The sequence below is a fragment of the Gambusia affinis genome, linkage group LG20, assembly GCF_019740435.1.
Source record: "Gambusia affinis linkage group LG20, SWU_Gaff_1.0, whole genome shotgun sequence".
NCBI lineage: Eukaryota > Metazoa > Chordata > Actinopteri > Cyprinodontiformes > Poeciliidae > Gambusia > Gambusia affinis.
Window position 1 is genome coordinate 6,640,109 of NC_057887.1, and position 19,689 is coordinate 6,659,797.

Genomic DNA, 19,689 nt, shown 5'->3' on the forward strand with positions numbered 1-19,689 from the left:
GCATGCCAGTGATCAGGATGTAATCGGTCCAATTTTTAGAGCGGAGACCAATTGGATGTTCTCTGCAAATTGAAGCATTGCTGGACTACAAATGGACTAAGATGCATACAAATTGTACCCTTAGCTTCTTTTTTTTCCCCCAGCTTCTTTATTAATAATACACTACATCTGTCAAAAATATGGGGACTTCTTGGCATATTTGCATAAATATATTTCTTTTAATATGTATTTCGCTACCAGGAGAAGTTTTATATTTATTTATTTTTTCGAATCCGGGAATAAAATAGTGTTCAGTGTGTTGAAAGAACTACACCCAGCCTTTTTAAAAACTAATTCGAAGCATACATTTACAAACGTGTGAAAATAGAGCTGCAAACAGAAGAAATGCTGCGAAGCGGTGCAGCGTGTTCTTCAGGCCGAATTTGAAGACTTCATGCAGCTTTTAAAGATTCACATCTAGTGGTTGCATCTGATTTATGAACTCAGAATATGATCAAGAGAGTGGCTGGCAAAAAAAACAAAACAAAAAAAAAAAACATGTTTTTTTTATTAACTAACTTTTTGCTAATTAGATCAGAGTTAGTTCATTAGATCCTGTTTCAGAGGCAACATTTGTCTCGTTGTCTTAAAAACTATTAGTCCGGTTGATTGCATTTTTTTCCCCTCTTGGGAATCCCTTTAGGAAAAAAAAAAGAAAAAAATCCCAGACACGCAAACAACGCTGCTCTCTAAAACAGAAGCTTCCACAAAATAAAGACGGATTCGGTGCACTTAGGCGACTGACTGTTGATGATCTGGTGTCCTCGGTTTGTTCTCAGCTCTGAGGGAGTCAGCCCGAGTTCAGCCAAGTTTGACTCATCAAACATTAAGCAGCAGGATTCCTGCGACCTGCCAGCTGTTCTCCTGCTGCTGTTTTCCTGCTTTTTCCTTGAAGGCGACCAGCCTTCATTTTATGCTCCTCTGCCTCAGCAACGGATGTGCTTCTTCTTCTTCTTCTTCTTCTTCTTCTTCTTTTTTTCTCCATTTTATCTTTTCCCCTGGTGGGAGTTCAGTCATAACACTCCTGCTGTCCTTTGAAGCGTTTCTTGACCTTTTAGTCCGGACAGATCTTCTCCTGCAGAGAAACTTGGGCTCTAACTGGAGATGAAAGGCGTCTAAAAGACTTAAACTATGCCTTTTTGTCTGAACACTGCAGGTGAAAGAGCCTTCATGCGGCTCCAGTTCGATGTTGGGAACTCAAAGTTGTTTGGCAGTAGTTTTCATGAGGTGAAACTAAAACCAATGACAGACGTTGAATCCGAGATAAGAGAGAAGAAATCTCATTTTGAGAAACAACTTTGAAGGATGTTTTTTGTTTTGGGGGGGCGGATAAGCGGAATAATTTCACTTTTTTTTTTCTTCCACATTTAGTGAAACCTATCGGAGACGTCGAGTGGGGGAAAAGAACCCAGGAAAATAATTTGGTGAAGTCGAGAACAAGAACACTTTTAAGCTGATCTTGTTCTTGACTTCACCAAATTAATTTCCTTTTTTGTTTTTACTAAGTCAAACACTTTTAAGCTGATTGACTTAGTAAAAACATTACAGAACCTCTCAGAATCTGTGGAGGTCTCTCTTCAGAGTAGCTCAAAGACTTTTTTTTTTTGGATTCAGTTTTTGACTCTTTGGTCTGGTTCTCTGAACACTTGCACTTTGTTTTCGTGGCTTTCTGAATGCTTCAGGTTGTCACGCCGAAAGATGAAGCTCCTCTTTCATGTGGCATTTGGAAAAACTTCGGTATCCAAGTGCCAGAGGAAGATGAACGGTTCCATGATGCTGCCACTACTGTGCTTTACTGTTTTATCAGGATGTTCCTCCGGTGATTTGCTGCGTTGTTTTGGTACCAAACATAGCTTTTGGTTGCAATAGACCAGAGCAAATTCCTCCCACAGACAAATTTGAATAAATTTCAAACAGAATTGAGGGACGTTTGTGGGTAAAATCTGGACAGATTTGATTTGTGTCCCGTCCTGCTGGTACTTTAAAGTAATTTGTTGGAACCAAAGATGCGTACATAGCCTTAGGGAAGAGATACAAATGTGTTGTGCAGCTTTTGTTGCTTTCTCTGTCATTTTTTTATTTCTTTTTTTTTGTCCTTGTAACAGTTTGACGCACCTGCTTTAAAGCAAGAGCTCTCCAAGAGGAGGACGAGCTGGGAGTTCTGTGTTCTTTTGACTATCAAAAAGGGCCTGATTTGATTTTTGTTTCCGTACCCATAGTTAAATTTGGTCTGCTGCCATGAGTTTACCATCTTCACGTACACATTTCAATTTAGATACCACCAAAAGCTATAAATACGGGACAACTGGCAGCAAAATGTAGGTAATGAAAGTTTGATAAGGCTTTAACACCCAAAGCCGTGGTTCAGATAGAATACGATGAGAAGGAACTTGGTTTGTATTTCTACAGTTTGTCAGGCTCAACTTGGGTTTGCAGCATGCAGGCGAAAAATCTCCCGGCAAGCTAAAAACATCAATTGTAACAGTTTATGTAGTTCAACTTTCACTTTAAACCTCCATAATGTGCTTCAGTGAAGTCATTGATCAATTATATATACTTTATCGAAAAAACAACAAATTCTCTTCTCTCCTTCTCCTCTCCCTTTGCAGCCTGCGAGCTGATGAACCAGGGCATCCTGGCACTGGTCTCCTCGACGGGCTGCGCCTCGGCCAGCGCCCTGCAGTCCCTGACGGACGCCATGCACATCCCGCACCTGTACATCCAGAGGAACGGCGACGGCTCCCCCAGGACGGCCTGCCAGTTCAACCCGAGCCCCGGAGGGCAGCGCTATACGCTGGCAGCCCGGCCGCCCGTACGCCTCAACAACGTCATGCTGACGCTGGTGGAAGAGCTGCGCTGGCAGAAGTTCATCGTGTTTTACGACGTAGAGTACGGTAAGGGGTCAGCTCTTTTTGTCTGCTGCTCTGTCGGAATCTCAGAGGTAAAATTCAAGGGGTGTGCTTTAGCGGAGACGATTGCATTGGAAATCAAAGAGGAGGTAAAGCGGCTCTGTTCCAGAAAGCAGAGTTTGGAATAAGTGTATATGGATTCCTTGTATTCTTATCAAAACGTTCTCCCCCTTGCTAATGCATGTTCCCGTTTTGTACCTACACTTTGCTGTTTTATCCTCTCCTACTTAAATCTGAACAATTGGATATACTTTTACTTTTGTTGGTGGTTGCGTTATTGAGGAAGTATTAGAAATCATAAAAGTCTCTGGTTTTGTCCATAATGCACGAGTTGTTTCCAATTATTCTGTTCCTTTGCTCACTCTGGACCAATTGAGCGGGTGAATTTACAACAAATCACAAGTTGTGAAGGTGACAAATGGAGACGTGGTCGGTGTGAAATGTTTTGTTGAAGACCGCTGCATTTTGAGTGATTCGGTTACAAAGTGGTGAAATGAGCAGCACTGTTTCTGTTCCAGTTCTCTGAGACCTCAGAAGGACTGACATAAACATTCCCTTCTGAAGTCTATGGAGGTATTATTACAAGTGGGCAAAATCTCTCCGTTCCATCTGCAGGTGGAACCTGGCTTAAGCTAGAGGTGATCTTAATTTTACATCTGACTCGTGATGAAGCCCCTCCCATCTGCTAAATACCTGAATCCACCTGAATCAAATCATATTTAGAAAGTTGTTCTTTTAATTTGTCACACTCTGTTTACCCAGCAGCTGACGCTCTAGTTTTTTGTTTTTATTTTATTCCCTTGAACTGTTTTCCATTTAGTGTTTGATATAACCCTCGTGCAGTTGCTGGCAGAGATGGGGTTCATACAGATGTTTGCTTTCTTCTGTTGCACTTCGCGCCGAGTTATGTTTTTCTTTTCTTTTTTTTTTTTTCCTGATTTAGTCTGAGGAATCCTTTTGTTTTGATGAAACACATTTTGTTTGCTTCTGAAGATCGCCTGTTTCCATTTCTCAGTCTCAGCTGTGATGTTGTGGTATGTTGCGTCTCCGACCACATCGCCACATGGTGCCTGTGCCTCTTTCTGATGACTCACCAGCTTCTGTAGACAGATGATGGAGCTCTGCTTGCAGAAACACACCGGAGTGTTTTCCCTCTGGCTGTGTAAGCCAGCATTTCATTTGTTCGGAGTTTCCTGACTTGCGCTCCATTGTCTCTGTAAGCATCCTTCTTTATTCTTACATACTGTCACTTTAGATTCCTTTTTATATCTGAAACATTTTATCTGATTTACTGTGTTTTTTTTTGTTTTTTTTTCTTCTTAACTTTGTTGTGAATTTACCTTCTGTGAACTCTCAGGGATAAGTTGTGAGCAAATAATTGAAAAAGCATTAGGAAAAAGCTCTAAGTGCCTCAATGATTTCCACCGTTTCCAGACTGAGGGAGGTTGTTGCAGTGAAACTTTAGGGCCCGGCTCTCCCGTGTGTTTGTTTGGAATAGCTCACTTTGATTGCATCTTAATGAAATCACATTAGCCTTCATGGGTTCTTCAGTGTGATCAATAAGGGATGGTGGCAATTACAATATAGGGATACAGAGCGATGCGGGCGCTTACTCTCTTCCAGGCCATAGGGATTTCAAGCTAATGCATCAGAGCTAAATTAGAAACCTTAGAATGATAAAATAAACAAATTGAAAATATGGGGAACTTTCTCACATAATGTTAAATCCTTAAAATGCGTAAGTGCTCTAAAATGATGATCCCCAAACTCTGTGGCACTTAATGCTAAGAGCCACCTCAGTGATGGAGATTTAAAAAAAAAACCCAAAAAAAACATTGTTGAAATCTAGCAAACGTATGCAGTTTGCTAGGTTTGGATGTGTGAACAGCATGAATAGCAGCAGGCAAAAGGGTGACTCAACCCACTTCACTGAGGCTTGAACGAGGCAAAAAATAACCCATATAGGAGTGTTTATTAAGAAATGTGTAAGAACGTAATGTAATTTAATTTTTTGTTTTGTTTCACCTATTAGTCCCTGGATAAACATTTGTTCACTCACCTGAATGCCGGATCAAAAGATTCAAATTTGATGTTAACTGTGTGCTCTCAGTTTTAGATGTCAATATTTTGGTCATTACTGTTTTTAAAATCCTGTAAATGTGTATTTAACCAAAATGACAAACCTTTTGTTGTATGTGTTTTGTGGCATTTAGGTGTCAACTGTCAGCTGTTTAGTCCTTTAGACAGGAGAAAAGAACAAGAGTCGGTTGTCGGCATTGATTTCCACTATCTGCTCCTTTCACACTAAAATGTTTGGTCTTGTTTTGGATGTCACGTCTTCTACTTCTGTAGTGCATGCAACATCGGAAACTTGCAAGTGGTTTTATCCGGAAATCTTTGTACCACCAGAGAGAACATTTTCAGATAGTTTCAGCAGGTTTGAAAGCAACTTTTTGTCTGTAAAAAGTTTAGTAATACTATAAGAAGTCAATCATTGACCTCACTTGAACCACTCTGAGTGAATTGGTGCAGTGCTATGTTGTCTTCTGCAGCCTGGACAGGAGCATGAAGCACTGACCGTCATTTGGTCACATGCTGTTTTATTTAGTTAAAATATTGCCTGAAGCTAGCAGCACTAGCTGAGCATTGATCAGCAGTCACGTCAAACTTATTTGGGGAGTTTGATTTAAAGCTGCTTCATTCTGTGAAACAGATAAACGAGAACTGATCGTTTTTCAATATTCTCCTTTTGTCTCTGCCGGATGATGCTGCTGTTAGGGGAAAGAAGTTGTGAAGTTAAAACTTTTCATATTTTTATTTAATGACCGATCTTCTTTTAATTGGAATGAATTATACCACTTTGTTTTTTTCTGTATTTGGGGTTTTAATTGGAGGGATTCACATGTGATGCTTCAGACTGAATTCAGTAAAAAAAAATTAAAAAATTTTAAAAAAAGTAAAAAAGCTTCATAAATGTTGTGTAGATGACCGATGCAGCACAGTGTGGGGTCCAAAAACAAGGGCTTTGTTGTTTTGTTTTGTTTTTTAAATTGATTGATTTATTTATGTTTTTACAATGTTTTCGTTCTCTATGCTGGAGTGCTTAGATGTGTGTGTGTGGTGGGGGTGAGGGGTTGGAGTTGTAGGAGATGCAGCAGCTGCAGGTTCACTTTTTCTTATGAGTGTTATCATATTTCTGCTCTCCCTGCTGAGCCGATCTCAGCTGTTATTACTCTGAGATTCGTTGCTGCTCTGTTTCTCTTCCCATAATGATCCCTCCATTTTCTCTGAGGCTCAAGCAGTTTAACACAACCGTTATTGTATCTTTTGCTGCGAGATAATTGCACAACAGAATGCAGCCTGAACCCTCAATGCAACGAGCAAGTGGCAAAAACGGTTATCGATGGCGTTGCGCCCTGCGTGAAGCTGTTTATGACCCGTTTGTTTCCAGCTTCCGCATCGCTGATATTCGAAAATTCCCAAACAGTTCTGAACACTTTTACTATTCACCATGTTACTATGCTTTTGTTTTTTATTATTTATTTATTTATTTATTTAGCTTCCTGGAATGCTGGAGTGTTTTGCCAGCAGATAACATTTTTAATTAATATCTGTGCTTACCATTAAACTGAAAGCTTTTTATTTTATTTTATTTTTTATTTCAGAGATGGTTTCATTGAGTCAAAAACTAAATACTTTTTTTTTTTAACTAAAATTATATATTATTTTTTCAACTGTGAAACCAAGAGTCTGTGGACAGATTCAACAAACGGTGTGCTCTGATGTCAGGCTGCTGCCCTCTGGCTCTGATATGAACAAGTGTCGGTCAGCGTGATGAGAGCTCTGAGAGAACCTCTGACCCCGCCTGGGTCAGCGGGGAGTCTGTCACAAAAGACTCCGCAGCCGGCGTCCAGCTCGGGGTTTTGTTGTGACGGCAGGTGGGGAACAAAATGGACTGAACTGTCAACCATCTGGGCTGACATCTGGACACTTTTGAAGGATGAAACACAATAACACACACAGGGTTTTTTTATTCCTGTAAGAAGGAGATTTTGAGGAAAGATCAATGTCCTATCAAGGGTTTAGAATGACATTAAATGTGTAGCAAATCCTTACATGAAAGTAGAATTTTGGAGGAGACTTTGTGAACCTGAATGAATCGACTCGACAGAATCCACCTCAGTGCTTGGTCACGTTTTGAAGCTGTGGAGTTAATTGCATGAGATTAACTGGTGAGTCCTTCACAGCAGGTGGTTTGATGGTCCTTGGATCTTGTTTGTAAAGTTTCTCAAGAAGTCGTCTCCAAAAATGTGAAACGAAAGCAAAGACTTTATTTCCAAACAGCTGGTTTGTGCTTGAAAACACACAAGCTGAAGCCTATTATCCTTCGTTACAGGGAGCTGAGCTTTGTAGGTTTAAGGCGATGAGCAAAATGTCCTCCAGTGTCATGATAATTCAGCGGTACTGTTGAGTTCGAGGCACAGTTTAGGGAAGTCATAATGTTTGAACAGCATGACGACACTGCAGCTCTCTCAACTTCGTTTCATAGGTAATGTTTGCATGTCAGAATGTTGACATTATTGGCCTAAAAAATCCATACACTGAAGATGCTTAGCTGGTGTAGTCCAGGGTTAAAGATTCAAAACTTCACTATAAATGACTGTATTTATTTTTTTGTGTGTGTGTAAGTCATGTAAGGATTTCTGCTATTTTAAATCTCACCACAATATGATGTAATCTGTATGTCAGTCCCATTGAGTTCACCAACGCTGTAGTAATCTCTCTCTCTCTCTCTCTTTTTTTTTTTTTTTTAATTTTTCTTCAATCAATTTTTGTTCTCTTAAAAATCCCAGAAGTAAATCCGTTTCTCAGTACGTCAGCTTATGGCTGCAACAGATTTGGACACATCAACTGAAACTACCAACAAGGTGCGGCCGTCGCGGCGTTATCTCTGATAATGTGACCCGATGCAGCAATCAGCAACAGGAGATAATGTTTGGGTATAATGGAATAACATGTTCTTGTTTTTTTTTATTTTTATCCAGAATTGTAGGAATAAATCATACAAAGCAGGTAAATAATTGCAGGGTTTTCACTTCTCAGTTCTGGAAGCCAGTAATCAGCCGGTCCAATCAAATGGTGCGTTCCTCACGAAGTCGGGGACATGGACAGCAGCACTCTTATTTTTTCTCGTCTGATGTGTGTCTGGCTTTGTCACCCAGCAATAAAAATGACGTCTCCATTTGATATGTTTCACGTCAGTAAGGGCAGCCAACACTTACTGTGTTGGATATTGGATATTGTGTCGTTGTGGGTTGGAGATCTCGAACCACCTCGACTGACCTCACCATGGATGACGCGTCTGATGCGGAAGCAAAGTAAATGTCTGGTTTTTGAAACATTTAAACATGGAAATTGCCATTGGAAATGAATATTATCACATGAGAATTTAAATCAGACTCCCATCGCAATGCCTTACTGTCTGATAAAAGCCTGTCTTTTTTTTTTTTTTTTTAAACATTCTGCAGTTTTCAGCTGGAGAAGAGTAATAATCTGTCTTTTTGTTATCTTAGTCTAAGTCTCCAGAGAAAACTGTCATTTTGCAGCAACACACAAAAAAATTCTGGTGACAGTGTATCGTTAATAATAATTTCTGGATATCTAGCCTTACACTGATCCACCACAAACTTGAGATTTTCAAAATCTTCCACTTTTTGGTCACTGAAAAACTCAGAAAGTCGTTTGTGAATCTCCACAGTCTCAATCAGCTGATAACTGATCTGCAAAGGCATTCGCTGAAAAAAGACCCACCGTGTTTACAGCAGGACTTAATAACGCCATCTGGTTGACACGGACACCAGCAGTGCTTTTCAACGGAGTCAGGAATGGCATTTGTTGACGAAGAGGAAATTATCAGCTGTGGATGCGGCTCAGTCCGAAGCTTTGAACAGCATAAACCTGCGACGGGTGATGTCAACAAACTGTGAAGATGAGACATTGCGTTAATCTGATGCCTAAATAACATTTTAATGATGCTGAAGTGTTTGGTTTTTTTTGTTTTTTTTACAAATTAGACGGATTGAAAACTTAACTCCAGATTTTAAACATTTTTGATCAGTTGCTGGCCTTTATGAACCAGCTACAAGCTTCTGTCGAAATTACTGTCTTAGTTCAAAATAAGTTCTGAGAAAGAACTAGTTCATCGGTTCCCAATAAAATGACTGCAATTCTTTTTTTTCTTTTCTTTTTTCTTCTTTGACCCTTGGACTTTCAGTACCTACACAGATTTACTTGTGAGTATTCGCTGCTGGAACACATCAAGCAGTTTGCTTTTTAGACTTTAAATATGAAACGGCTTCTTCTGTTTGCTTCTCATTGAGCAAATAAAAAATTATATCTGAATGAGTCCATACAGGTGCGTCTATTTGGGACATCAAACGTCCAGCAGTTTGTGGGACTAGGTTTAAATCATTTGTATTTCTGTCCAATTATGTCTGTGTGTCTGAATGTTTTGAAACACTCGCGTCTAGCTTTGAATCATTTCAGACAGAGATGCGCAGAGTAATGAGCCAGCGCTTATTAAGTCTCAGACTCCACATTCAGTCGACTCCATCCCAACGAGTTCCCTGTAATTATTCCTACACCACAGCAGTCACAGTGGGTTCTTATGAGCTTGTGCGTCTGGCTTTCTTGGATTGTTAAATGGACCTGAAGCACCCGCTTCCGAGCTGATTCAGATTAATCTATAGAGAATCATTTTTTTTTAAGTGGAAAAATGGATGTTTTCCATGTCTAGTGTGGCGGAGACATGCTGCGCTGTGTGATCCCACTGCAGCGCTCAGCAATTAGCTGAGGCAACATCAGGGGTGTGTGTGTGCGTGTGTGTGTGTGTGTGTGGAGAAAATGCATTTAGTCTCAGTTTGTTTTCTCTGAGGGAACACTCTAATGTCTGGATGGTAATCATCCAAACAGCAGGAGAGGGGTGTGGATGCTTAAGTGCTGAGATTTTACCTTTAGACTTGACCCTCTATGCTGGACTTCAGATGAGTTCAAAGGTCAGCGTCCACATTCTCTGTCAGAACATATTTCTCTTAACATTTTTGCTCCTTTTTTTTTTTTTTTTTTTTTTTTTTTTGCGAATATAGCATCTGGCCATTTTGTACTTTATAATTGTTGGTCGCTTTGAGGCCAGCATATTTTGTCATAGAATTATTGAAATTAATCTATAGTCGGCTCATAGTCTTCAGCAGAGAAATGGATTGGAAAATAACTCTGATGAATGTTTAACACCAGAGTAATGATGACATAATGCTGTTTTGGAAAATAATAATGATGGTATTTAAGTGTTAAATTAGAGTTCATAATCTCTACCTCACACCGTATCTGTAAAAATATGTCAATGACAGAGGAGTTGTCTTTGCACTTAAGTACATTAGTATGAAACTTAATTGTCCCTTCAGAGGGCAAATTCACTTTGCTAAAGCATGCATTGTAAAAGCTGAAACTCCTCCCTGGGACTTTAATCACACAACTTTATTGATCCGCCAGCTCTTCCTTGCTGTTGTTCTGTGCTCCCTCTTCTGTCCTGGTTGAAACGAGATCAGCATTTTGTACGTCTCACCAGCGGATTTCAGCACACTTAAACAGTCAACATGACATGGGAACATAGTTTACCGGCAAGGGTTGTGGGGTTCGAAGTGCAAAAATCACAGAAACGTAGATAAACGTGTAGTGCCGGAAGTTCGGGTGTTGCAGTCGAACTCATCCCAAAGTTCGCTGACACCAACTTTGAGCGCAGACGCACTCGATGCGTCTTCCTCTTGCCGTTTGCCGTCCCCGTTTTTCCTGCTCTTCATCTTCATCCCCTCCTCACTGTGTGTGATGAGCAAAGCCATTATAAGTGTGAGTGGAGCAGCCGGCCCATTCATTTAGATTAGAGCCTCATTGTTGAGGGACACGAGCAGCAGATGGGCTTTCTGCTTTGGCTGTCTGGCCGAGTCTTTACGGGCCCCTTCTGACTGTCAGCCGACCGTGATGATGATTAAAGAAACTATTCCGATCTGACCTTTCCCTCATCGTTTTGGTTTTTTTTTCTTCTTCTTTTCTCCATCTTTAGAAAAACTCCTAAAGATTTTCAGCATTATTTCCTAGATCTTAAATATCCTCTCACTCCTCCTGATTACATTTTGACTGTTTCCTGATCGTTCAGCTTCTTTTGGCGTTTAGTCCATGACATAAACACTGTTTCTAGAAGGCAGTAGGCCTTAGAAACACTAACAAAGGTCAGTAAATGTTTTCACTTCCCCTGATGGCCTTTTAATAATCTCTCCGTGTTCAGACAGCCGCCTCTCTTCCTGCTCTCCTGCTGTGACCAGCCTCCGCCCCTCACCCCCACCCACACCTCCTAACGTCTTTCTGTTTTCTTCCATCCTCCTCCAGTCCGCTCCGTCATTATTGCTTGCGCTGTCTCCCACCGATTCTGCTACTTTCCTTTTGCATTTCCGCTCTCGTTGTTCGCCCTGACCCCCGCCGAGCCAACAAAATCCATTCAGAAATGTCAGTTTGCCCCTTGCAATGGTTTTAGTAGAATGATGATGTGTGGTCAGAAAAAAATAAAAAAGGACAGCATTTCATAAAGCTGTTAAAAATTGTCTCCCAGGTCTTTGTATAAGTGAGTTATCTCTTTTCTTTGACTCATCCCACATATTATTAGTGTGTGCCTTTCAAACTACTCATTTTCTCTCACAGCGTTTCTCAGGAATCTGGTCTTTTCTTTTCTTTTCTTTTTTTCCTGCCTTGTGTTTGTCGAGTTGTCTGAAGCATGGACATTGTAATATAGTCTTGGAAGTTTTTATTTATTTTTTATTATTCATATAACAGTATGTCGATCTGTTTTAACATTGAGTGAAACACAGGCAGAAGGCAGGCTATGGCTTTTTATGATTTAATATTAAACTTTAATATTTGCAGCTGTTCATTCATATCCTGCCCCCAAAGAATTACCACATATGTTTAAATTAGGAATAAATGAATCCTGAGAAAACATTCCAATCCTTTTTGCACAATAAATTCTATTATTGCAAAGTCCATTTATTTTATGAACTATCAGCAAGTTTAATTACACACAGGTGATGATTGAAGACCTTTACTTTGCTTAATTAGGATTATTTTCTGCTTACAGTTAATTAAAACATGACATTTAAAATTAGAATATTACATCAGACCAATGAAAAAAAAAATCAATTTTACAAACAGAAATATACGCTTAATGAAAAGTATGTTTAATACCTACTTATTGGTTTTATTTTTAAAAGGTACTTTAAAGCTGACAAACGAGACTGATTGGTATGTGTATTCTAATTTATTGAGTATCACTAATTCTAAATAGAGGTTAATAATATGAGGAGCAGTTCAAACTGGATTCTTATTGTTAAATCCTTCTTTATATTTATGATCTCGACGCGCCATTCTGTCATTATCATTTTGAGCAAATTCAAGGTTTTGGCATAAAAGATGGCGAATGTGCATCCAGTTGGTGACACATTTGTTTAGTATGTAGAGACTGAATATGTGGCAAAAAATAAAGTAAGCAAACAAAAAAAAAAATCTTTACTGTTTATATTTGTGTACTGTGTTGTGATATTATGCATGTCAGTGTTAATGTTGCAGTGTGATGTATTACGCAGGTCAGGAGAAAAAGAAAATCTGGCACAATTATCAGCTGGGTGGCACTAAAATGAAGTAAAAAGCCAATCTTTCTTGATTTGTTTTGGTGTTCAATGATATTGAGAAACTCTTATGTTTTTCATTTCAGTTTGTTTAGATTTCATTAAAAATGTAATGAACAGGAAAGTTTGATGGGTTAATGAGATTTATTTATTTATTTTAAATCTATATATATTTTGGTCCATTGTGTTTAATTGCTTAACTAAAACAAAAATATTCCTAACTTGGTTAGCATGTGTTCATAGTGAGTAGAAGAAAAATCAGGAGCGGAGAAAGTCACTAGAAGGAAAACAGAAATATCTGTTGTTAAACTAAAAGCAGCTAGACAAATGCAATTAAACTTGGCACTCCAGAGGTATAAAATACTTCATTTTAAAACTCACTCATCCATATATCCATTTTCTTTCCTTGCTTATCGCTGAAGGTTCGCTGAGGGGCTGGTGAATCCACTCACTGGCTGACAGGAAGGCTGCACAGTCTGCCAGCCTATCACAGGGCAACGTTAGGACACACACATGACAAACTACCATGCACACACACTCAACCATCCACCATTATTTCTTTCTTTTCAGAAGCCAATTATCAACATTGTCTGCTTGATGTTTTATTGATCTAATTATTTAAATGCAGCAGCTTGTTTGGAAATAATAGATGTTTGGATTGATATTCGGTTTAATTCAATTTAAAAAAACAAATACTTCATTAATCCCAAGGGAAATTAACAATGCTAATTGATATGCTGACTAACACTGTGTTAATGTTTCTCTGAATTTTTGCTTGTGATGAATTGCACCTGAAAAAGCAATATATCAGTTTCAGTCAACCTGAAACTATATCAACTATATCAATCTAAACACAACCGTAGTCAGACTGAGGCTCTGCTCAGGTCTGAATGTTTAATAAAAAAACAACAAAAAAAACTAGATTGACAGCACTTCCTACTACAGCTCGGAAAAATTGAGAACTTAATAATTCTCCACTTTTTAGTTACTGGATGTGCTCAGATACTACTAGATAATAACATGCTTACTTAGGCTGGTGCACATTTACCAGCTATAGTATGTTACATATTATTATTATCCGTTATCAACAGGTAATTGCGAGGTAATGTGATCATTTCATAATACATTTGTTGTATTTGCCGTCTAATTGCTAAGTTGTAGTTGGATGTGGACACTGAATATTCAAAACAACTTAACATTTACGTAGAAAGTCCCATCTACTCACCAACCCGGAACAAGAATCAAACATGGAGAACAAACATTTAGTTTCATATTGTTCAAATATAGAACTCAGTCCAGAATAGCTGGAACCAACATTTAGTTTTATTCTTTCAAATGGAATCAAACACGGAAAACCAACATTTAATTTTGTACCTCACTAATCTTACCTAACAAGGAGAAACAAAATCTAGTTTAGAAACCCCTACTAGTTTATGAATTATGGACTACTTCTTCCTATTCTTATTAAGCGTGGGGAACCAATATGTAATTTTATACTTTTGTCTCTGTCTTTTTTTTTTTTTTGTTTAATTATTTTGTTTGTATTTCTTTGTCTTCCTTTTGGTTTTATTATTTTGTTTGTATTTCCTTCTAATTCTTGTAAAGCACTTTGAATTGCGTTGCTACTGAAAATGTGCTATGTAAATAAAATTACCTTACCTTCAACCTCTTAATCCAACGGTGGAACGTGAATTTGGCTTTTTGTATAATTCATCTAATGTTACTCTCCACATTTTGCAACGTTCAGCAAAATGAATTCTACTTCTTCTTTGCTTGAGGATAAACATACACATCCATAAACAACTAAGACTCTTAACAGTCCATATGGGTCCTTTTCTGGATGTTCAGCAGTCCACTGAAGCATTGGATGCATCCTCTGGAATTCAACAGATCTCCCAGATGTGAAGATCAACAGGACCGAGTGCGTCAGCAAGGCATGCATCATGCAGAGCCAAGTGGATCTTTTCTTATGATTTTTCCATGTCTCTCTTTTTTTTTATGCATTAGTGACAAACTCTGTAACTAAACCTCATCAATTTTCTTGCACCTCGTCGCTAACAGGAGGAAAAGAAATATCTCCGGCAGCTCACACAATCACAGGCGAGTGCAGGATTGATTTCTGCCCTTCAGCGAGGGTATCAATGTGGCAGTTGTTTTGTGGCTCCACTGACCGTGACACAGCAGCGCAGCCAACCTCGAAATGTCACACTGGCCACACACCGGCCGGCCGAATCGGTGGAGGGAGAGTCGGTCGGAGCTGCAGTGCATTCTGGGCGAAAGGTGTTTTTCCATCAACACCCAATCAGAGATCTCCATCGGGCCGAAAAGACGGACGTCCTCTGGGGAAACCCTGGCAAAGATATCGACCGAGAGATAAAGATGTACATGTGTGCAACAGAAGCATCCACATTGTGTTTCTTTATTGTTGTGTTTTCGACATCATTTAAGGCATTTATTTTAAATCTTACAAAAGCGGCCACTTCTACTGCCGTCAGATCTGCTGCAGCTATGCAGCAGATCTGCATAGGCTAAGCACCAACCTACAGATTGGTAAAAGCACTAATCTAAGTTTAAAATTTGTTATTAAGGCAGTTATTTTTTTAACATCTCAAATGCAGTGATGGCATTTATCAACTATTAAGTAGTTCAGATTACTAAAGAAATCATTGAGATGAGAAAAGATGGTGCCATGTGATGCATAAACCTGTTTGCTCAAATTTAGCAGCTATATCTCAGTAACAGTTTTCTATCTGGCTTAACTAATCTCTCACAGGATCATATTTTGTCCCAGAGTCCTCTTAAAATTTTCATCACTTAACCCAGGTTTTCAAAAAGGGTTTTTTCTGCCCCATCACGGCACTTCAATCAAGTCTGGACTTTTACTAGGCCATTGCATAACCTTGATTCTTTTAATTTTTTTTTCTTTTAGCACAAATTCTGCTGTATATTTTCTACTTTTTTTTCCCAGAGTCATCTTGTCGATGGCCTGCTTTGATCCAAGCTACGGCTGTCGGCACGCTGCAGCCTCAAATTTGAATGGAGAGGGAGCGACTTCACCTCCAGTCTGTCGAGCCATTAACGCGGCACCTTAAGCTCAGTACCTTTGCAAAAAGACATTGCTGCTGAATGTCTCATACCTCATTTAGATGCAACTCTGCAAGCCTAAATTGTGCTGACCCCTTTTTGTAGAGAATAAAATGGGTTTTCTCTACAAGTGGCTGGTTTTGGTCTTGGTAGACAATTGTTCAGCAAAAACATGAAAGAAATGATGAGCAAAGTTTTTGTTCCCTAAATCCAGGGACGGTTATTAAATAAAATTTTGCTGCTTGGCTTCCAACAGAGCAACACATGTTTTGTATTTCTGTCCCTTCTCTCCGCTTTGGACCTGATATACGCTGCGTGTTTGTGTTGACATTTTATCAATGGATAATCACAGACGGGCTTCGTCAGGCATAGCTAAACTCTCAAGAGTGAAAAGATCTCTACGCAGTCGTGGCAACCTGAAAAGCCTTAGATTAGAAGGAAAGTGGCTAATGTGTAGGAGATGAATATTTAGTGGTTCCGGAGGGAAACTAAAGACAAAGCGTGGAGTAAAGTAGAGAGAGGTGAGAGGGCAAACAGGGTGGATTAGTTCCAGACGAGGAGATGTCTGCCTGAGGCTCAGCGCTGTGAATGTCTTTGCTTTCTTGTAGAGCTCGTTTGTATTCAATATGCATGATCTTGTTTACTAGGGAAAAAAAGCCATAATTCAAATCTTACATATAAATGTATATATACTCTTGCAATGAATCACATGTATCAGTGGGGAGAAAGATGATGACCAATCACTGAGTCATGAGAAGACAAACTGTGACAGAAGACACAGAGGAACACATGGTGGCAGGGAGTAAACTTAGTGAGGCCAATTCTGAACCGCGATGACTCAATGTTCTATTTTAATGGATCATTTTTATAGACACATGCTAATGTTAGCAATAGTCATCCAACCATTATAGCATACTGCTAAACTCTTTATGTCTTTAAAACCCTTTATTTCTACAAATCTACGGAGGAGCCTTTGACATGGATTATCCATTATTTGAATAATAGTCTCGACATAAAAGTCTCTAATAATAGTCTCATTATAGTCATTATTTCTCTTAATAACATTTACGAGAAACAATGGTTTGAAAACACATTTACTGCGTAACGTAGCCATTAGACAGCCAGTGAAGAGCACCAAACTGTTATTTTTAATTTTTTTTTACCTGCTAACGTGGCTTTGTGTCTCTGGCCTTTCTGTCCCATCCTACGCATTATTCGTGTCGGTGACGGAATGACATATTATGTCTTTATACTCGTCGTACACCCTTCTGCAAAACATTGATTTCTGTTGCGTCTCTGAGCTACAAGCGGATCAGCAAAAAACTTTGCAGCCAACATTATGGCAAATATTTAACACAACAAACAAGTAAGCAAACTCAGACAATGTGTTTGTTTTGTAGAGAGCAGTGACAACAATTTCACTAATACGTTAAATCTGTGTGGTCATTTTTTGTTGACATCAATTTCATGCCTGTATATGTTTTGGTGGAATCAACGGAGCTGGGGAAATATTACCTATTGTTCTACACTAGAAGCAAACAAAATCAGTAACAAAATGCAGAGCTGCACATCACAAACTGTGTAGCAGGCAGGCTGAATGTAGCTGAAGGTTTAAGTTGTGGCTATTAAACTCTAAAACCACATTTTTGCCTCAGAATATTAATTCCTAAAACCTTGATGTAGAACCACGTTGTTAGTCCTCTTAACCCCTCACACCGCTGTCACAATGGAGCCTTAACCACCACACAGCCAAGACGATGCATAAACACCAGTAACGCCTGTTGATGCATATTCAACACATACCAAGGATCATACTGGAAGCACTTGGACTGGTCGAGATATGCTCAGTGATATCAGTGATTTTCATACAACATCCAAAGTAAATATATTTACCTACAAATAGATAGCATATATATTAAATACATTTACCTTCATCATGAGCACCTGGTCCAGCATGCGCCATCATTTGTTTAGAACAAACATGTCCGGACGAGGCTGTGTGCCAAAATAAATCATTGTTATGCCACCATGTTGACACAAATGACTGCAGTAGCCACCCAAATCTAACACAAATGACCATTTAAAACATGTAACTTGTTTTTCTTTTGCGTGGACATTTTAGAAGATTTTCTTCGAAAAGTGTCTCGAGGAGGATTTTCAGCCAAGTGTCGATGTCAATTGCTTTCAGCCCCTCTGTTCTTGTCGGTAGCTTCATGTTGAGGGCAGAATCTGAGCAGCAGGCAGTGAAATGTCGGTGTCTTTTATTATATGTTAGCCACAGGTTGTCTCCATGGATTTCTGCAAGAGGGAGATGTGGTTTTATAAAACAGAGACGACGAGCCGAGAGGTGTCAAATACGGCTCTGTTACCGCCGCCTCTCCCTAACAAGAAGTGGTTTCATGTTCAGTTTTCATAGATCAAACATGAAATCAGGAAGTTTTACAGTTCACCAGCTCGTGTTTCATTAGGTCTCTTTTTTATTATTATTGTTTGACTTGCAGTTGCTCTTTGAAACAATCTGGAATGAACTCTATGTCGTTACATCAGCTAAAATTAAAACTGGATCCTCTGGTCCTATTTCAGTTAATTATCTCACCAGTAGCAATGTGGTGTGACTGAATCTATTTAATTAGTATTTTTTCAGGAGAGTGAAAATGTTTGGGTGGTAAGAGTTACTCTCGCTTTTGGCACACCAATCTCATATGATAATTTTTTTTCAAATTAATTTCTTAAAGTTTTCTGTGATATAAGAAGGTGGATCTGTTGATTGTTATTTGCCAACAAACAGCCATTATATATGGCAGGCACTTCATTTCTGTTTTAGAAGAAAAGCAAACGATCATAAAATCCAAATTCATATTCCTTGAGGGTATGTGCTTTTCTCTTAGCTGATCTCTCTCTAATTTTTCAGGAATCACCTGAAATGATTGACTCTTTAGCACTTCTTAAAGGAAAACAACAGAGAAAGCTGCGTCCAGAGCGTGACAATTTTAATTCCAAGCGTTCTGCTTCATTAACTGCAGCATGCAATAATGTCCCGCCGTGCCATGTTTTCTGTCCATGGACATTATTAATCCAAATCCATGCCGCATGGCATCAGTTTTCTGCGTCTTAGAAGAAGAGACACAGAAAATGTCTCCGGTCTTTGCCCCTGCAGCGCTGCTGGATGCTGTGACCAACAGTTCATCGGGATGGTTGACAAAGTTTTAAATCCTTATTAAACCGATCAGTTTAGATCCTGCATGGGATCTCAGCAGACAGTCCCATCAAAGTTCATGGAGGTATAGAGGTATCGTCTCTGGGATGTCTCAGGCATCTCGAATTGTGAAGCAGCGTCATGAATCCCCTTCTGCGCGAATGGATGCAGATCCCCTTCCCTCCGTGGCATGACACAAATTCATTGGGACAAGATGACAAAAGCGAACAAGAATAGAGCAAAGAAACAGATGGCAGAAGTGCTTTCATGCCTGATTTCACCGTCTTCCTTTCTCTTCTTATTTATTCAGTCATGTCTGCAGACTGCTTTGGACTCACAGGCATTTTCCAAGTGACGGTACACTCTAGGTTTCTTTGTTTAATGTGGATATTTATAAACCAGGTTATGGTTTATAGTTGTGGCTGTTTTGTGAGTTGAATTTTCATCATCGTTGCCTCAAAATGTTTTACTCTAAAATATTAAGCTTGCCACTTCTGACATAAACACATGATTGCTTAAAGATTTTCTAACCCCCTGTTTTTATTTAATTTTTTTTTCATTTTGTTCTAATTTAATTAAATTGGAATTGGAGCTGCTTTTGAATGATTGCCTCATTAAAATTTTGAGACCAGCGAAGAAATTAAAATTATTCAAATTTCATGCTGCTGGATCGTTGTCAGGTCGTAGCCTGGACGTCTTTTTTTTCTCACAATGAATGAATAAGAGCAAGAGA

General features: G+C 39.1%; 1 protein-coding gene across 5 annotated transcripts in view; it reads left to right on the forward strand.

The window, feature by feature from the left end:
- Nucleotides 1–19,689, forward strand: part of grid1b (glutamate receptor, ionotropic, delta 1b) — a 442,704-nt gene that overhangs the window by 254,034 nt on the left and 168,981 nt on the right. For all 5 annotated transcript variants that reach the window (XM_044102209.1, XM_044102212.1, XM_044102211.1 and 2 more), the window contains exon 3: nt 2,649–2,933. In XM_044102209.1, coding sequence (XP_043958144.1) covers nt 2,649–2,933 — 285 coding nt within the window. The remainder of the gene's footprint in view (nt 1–2,648; nt 2,934–19,689) is intronic.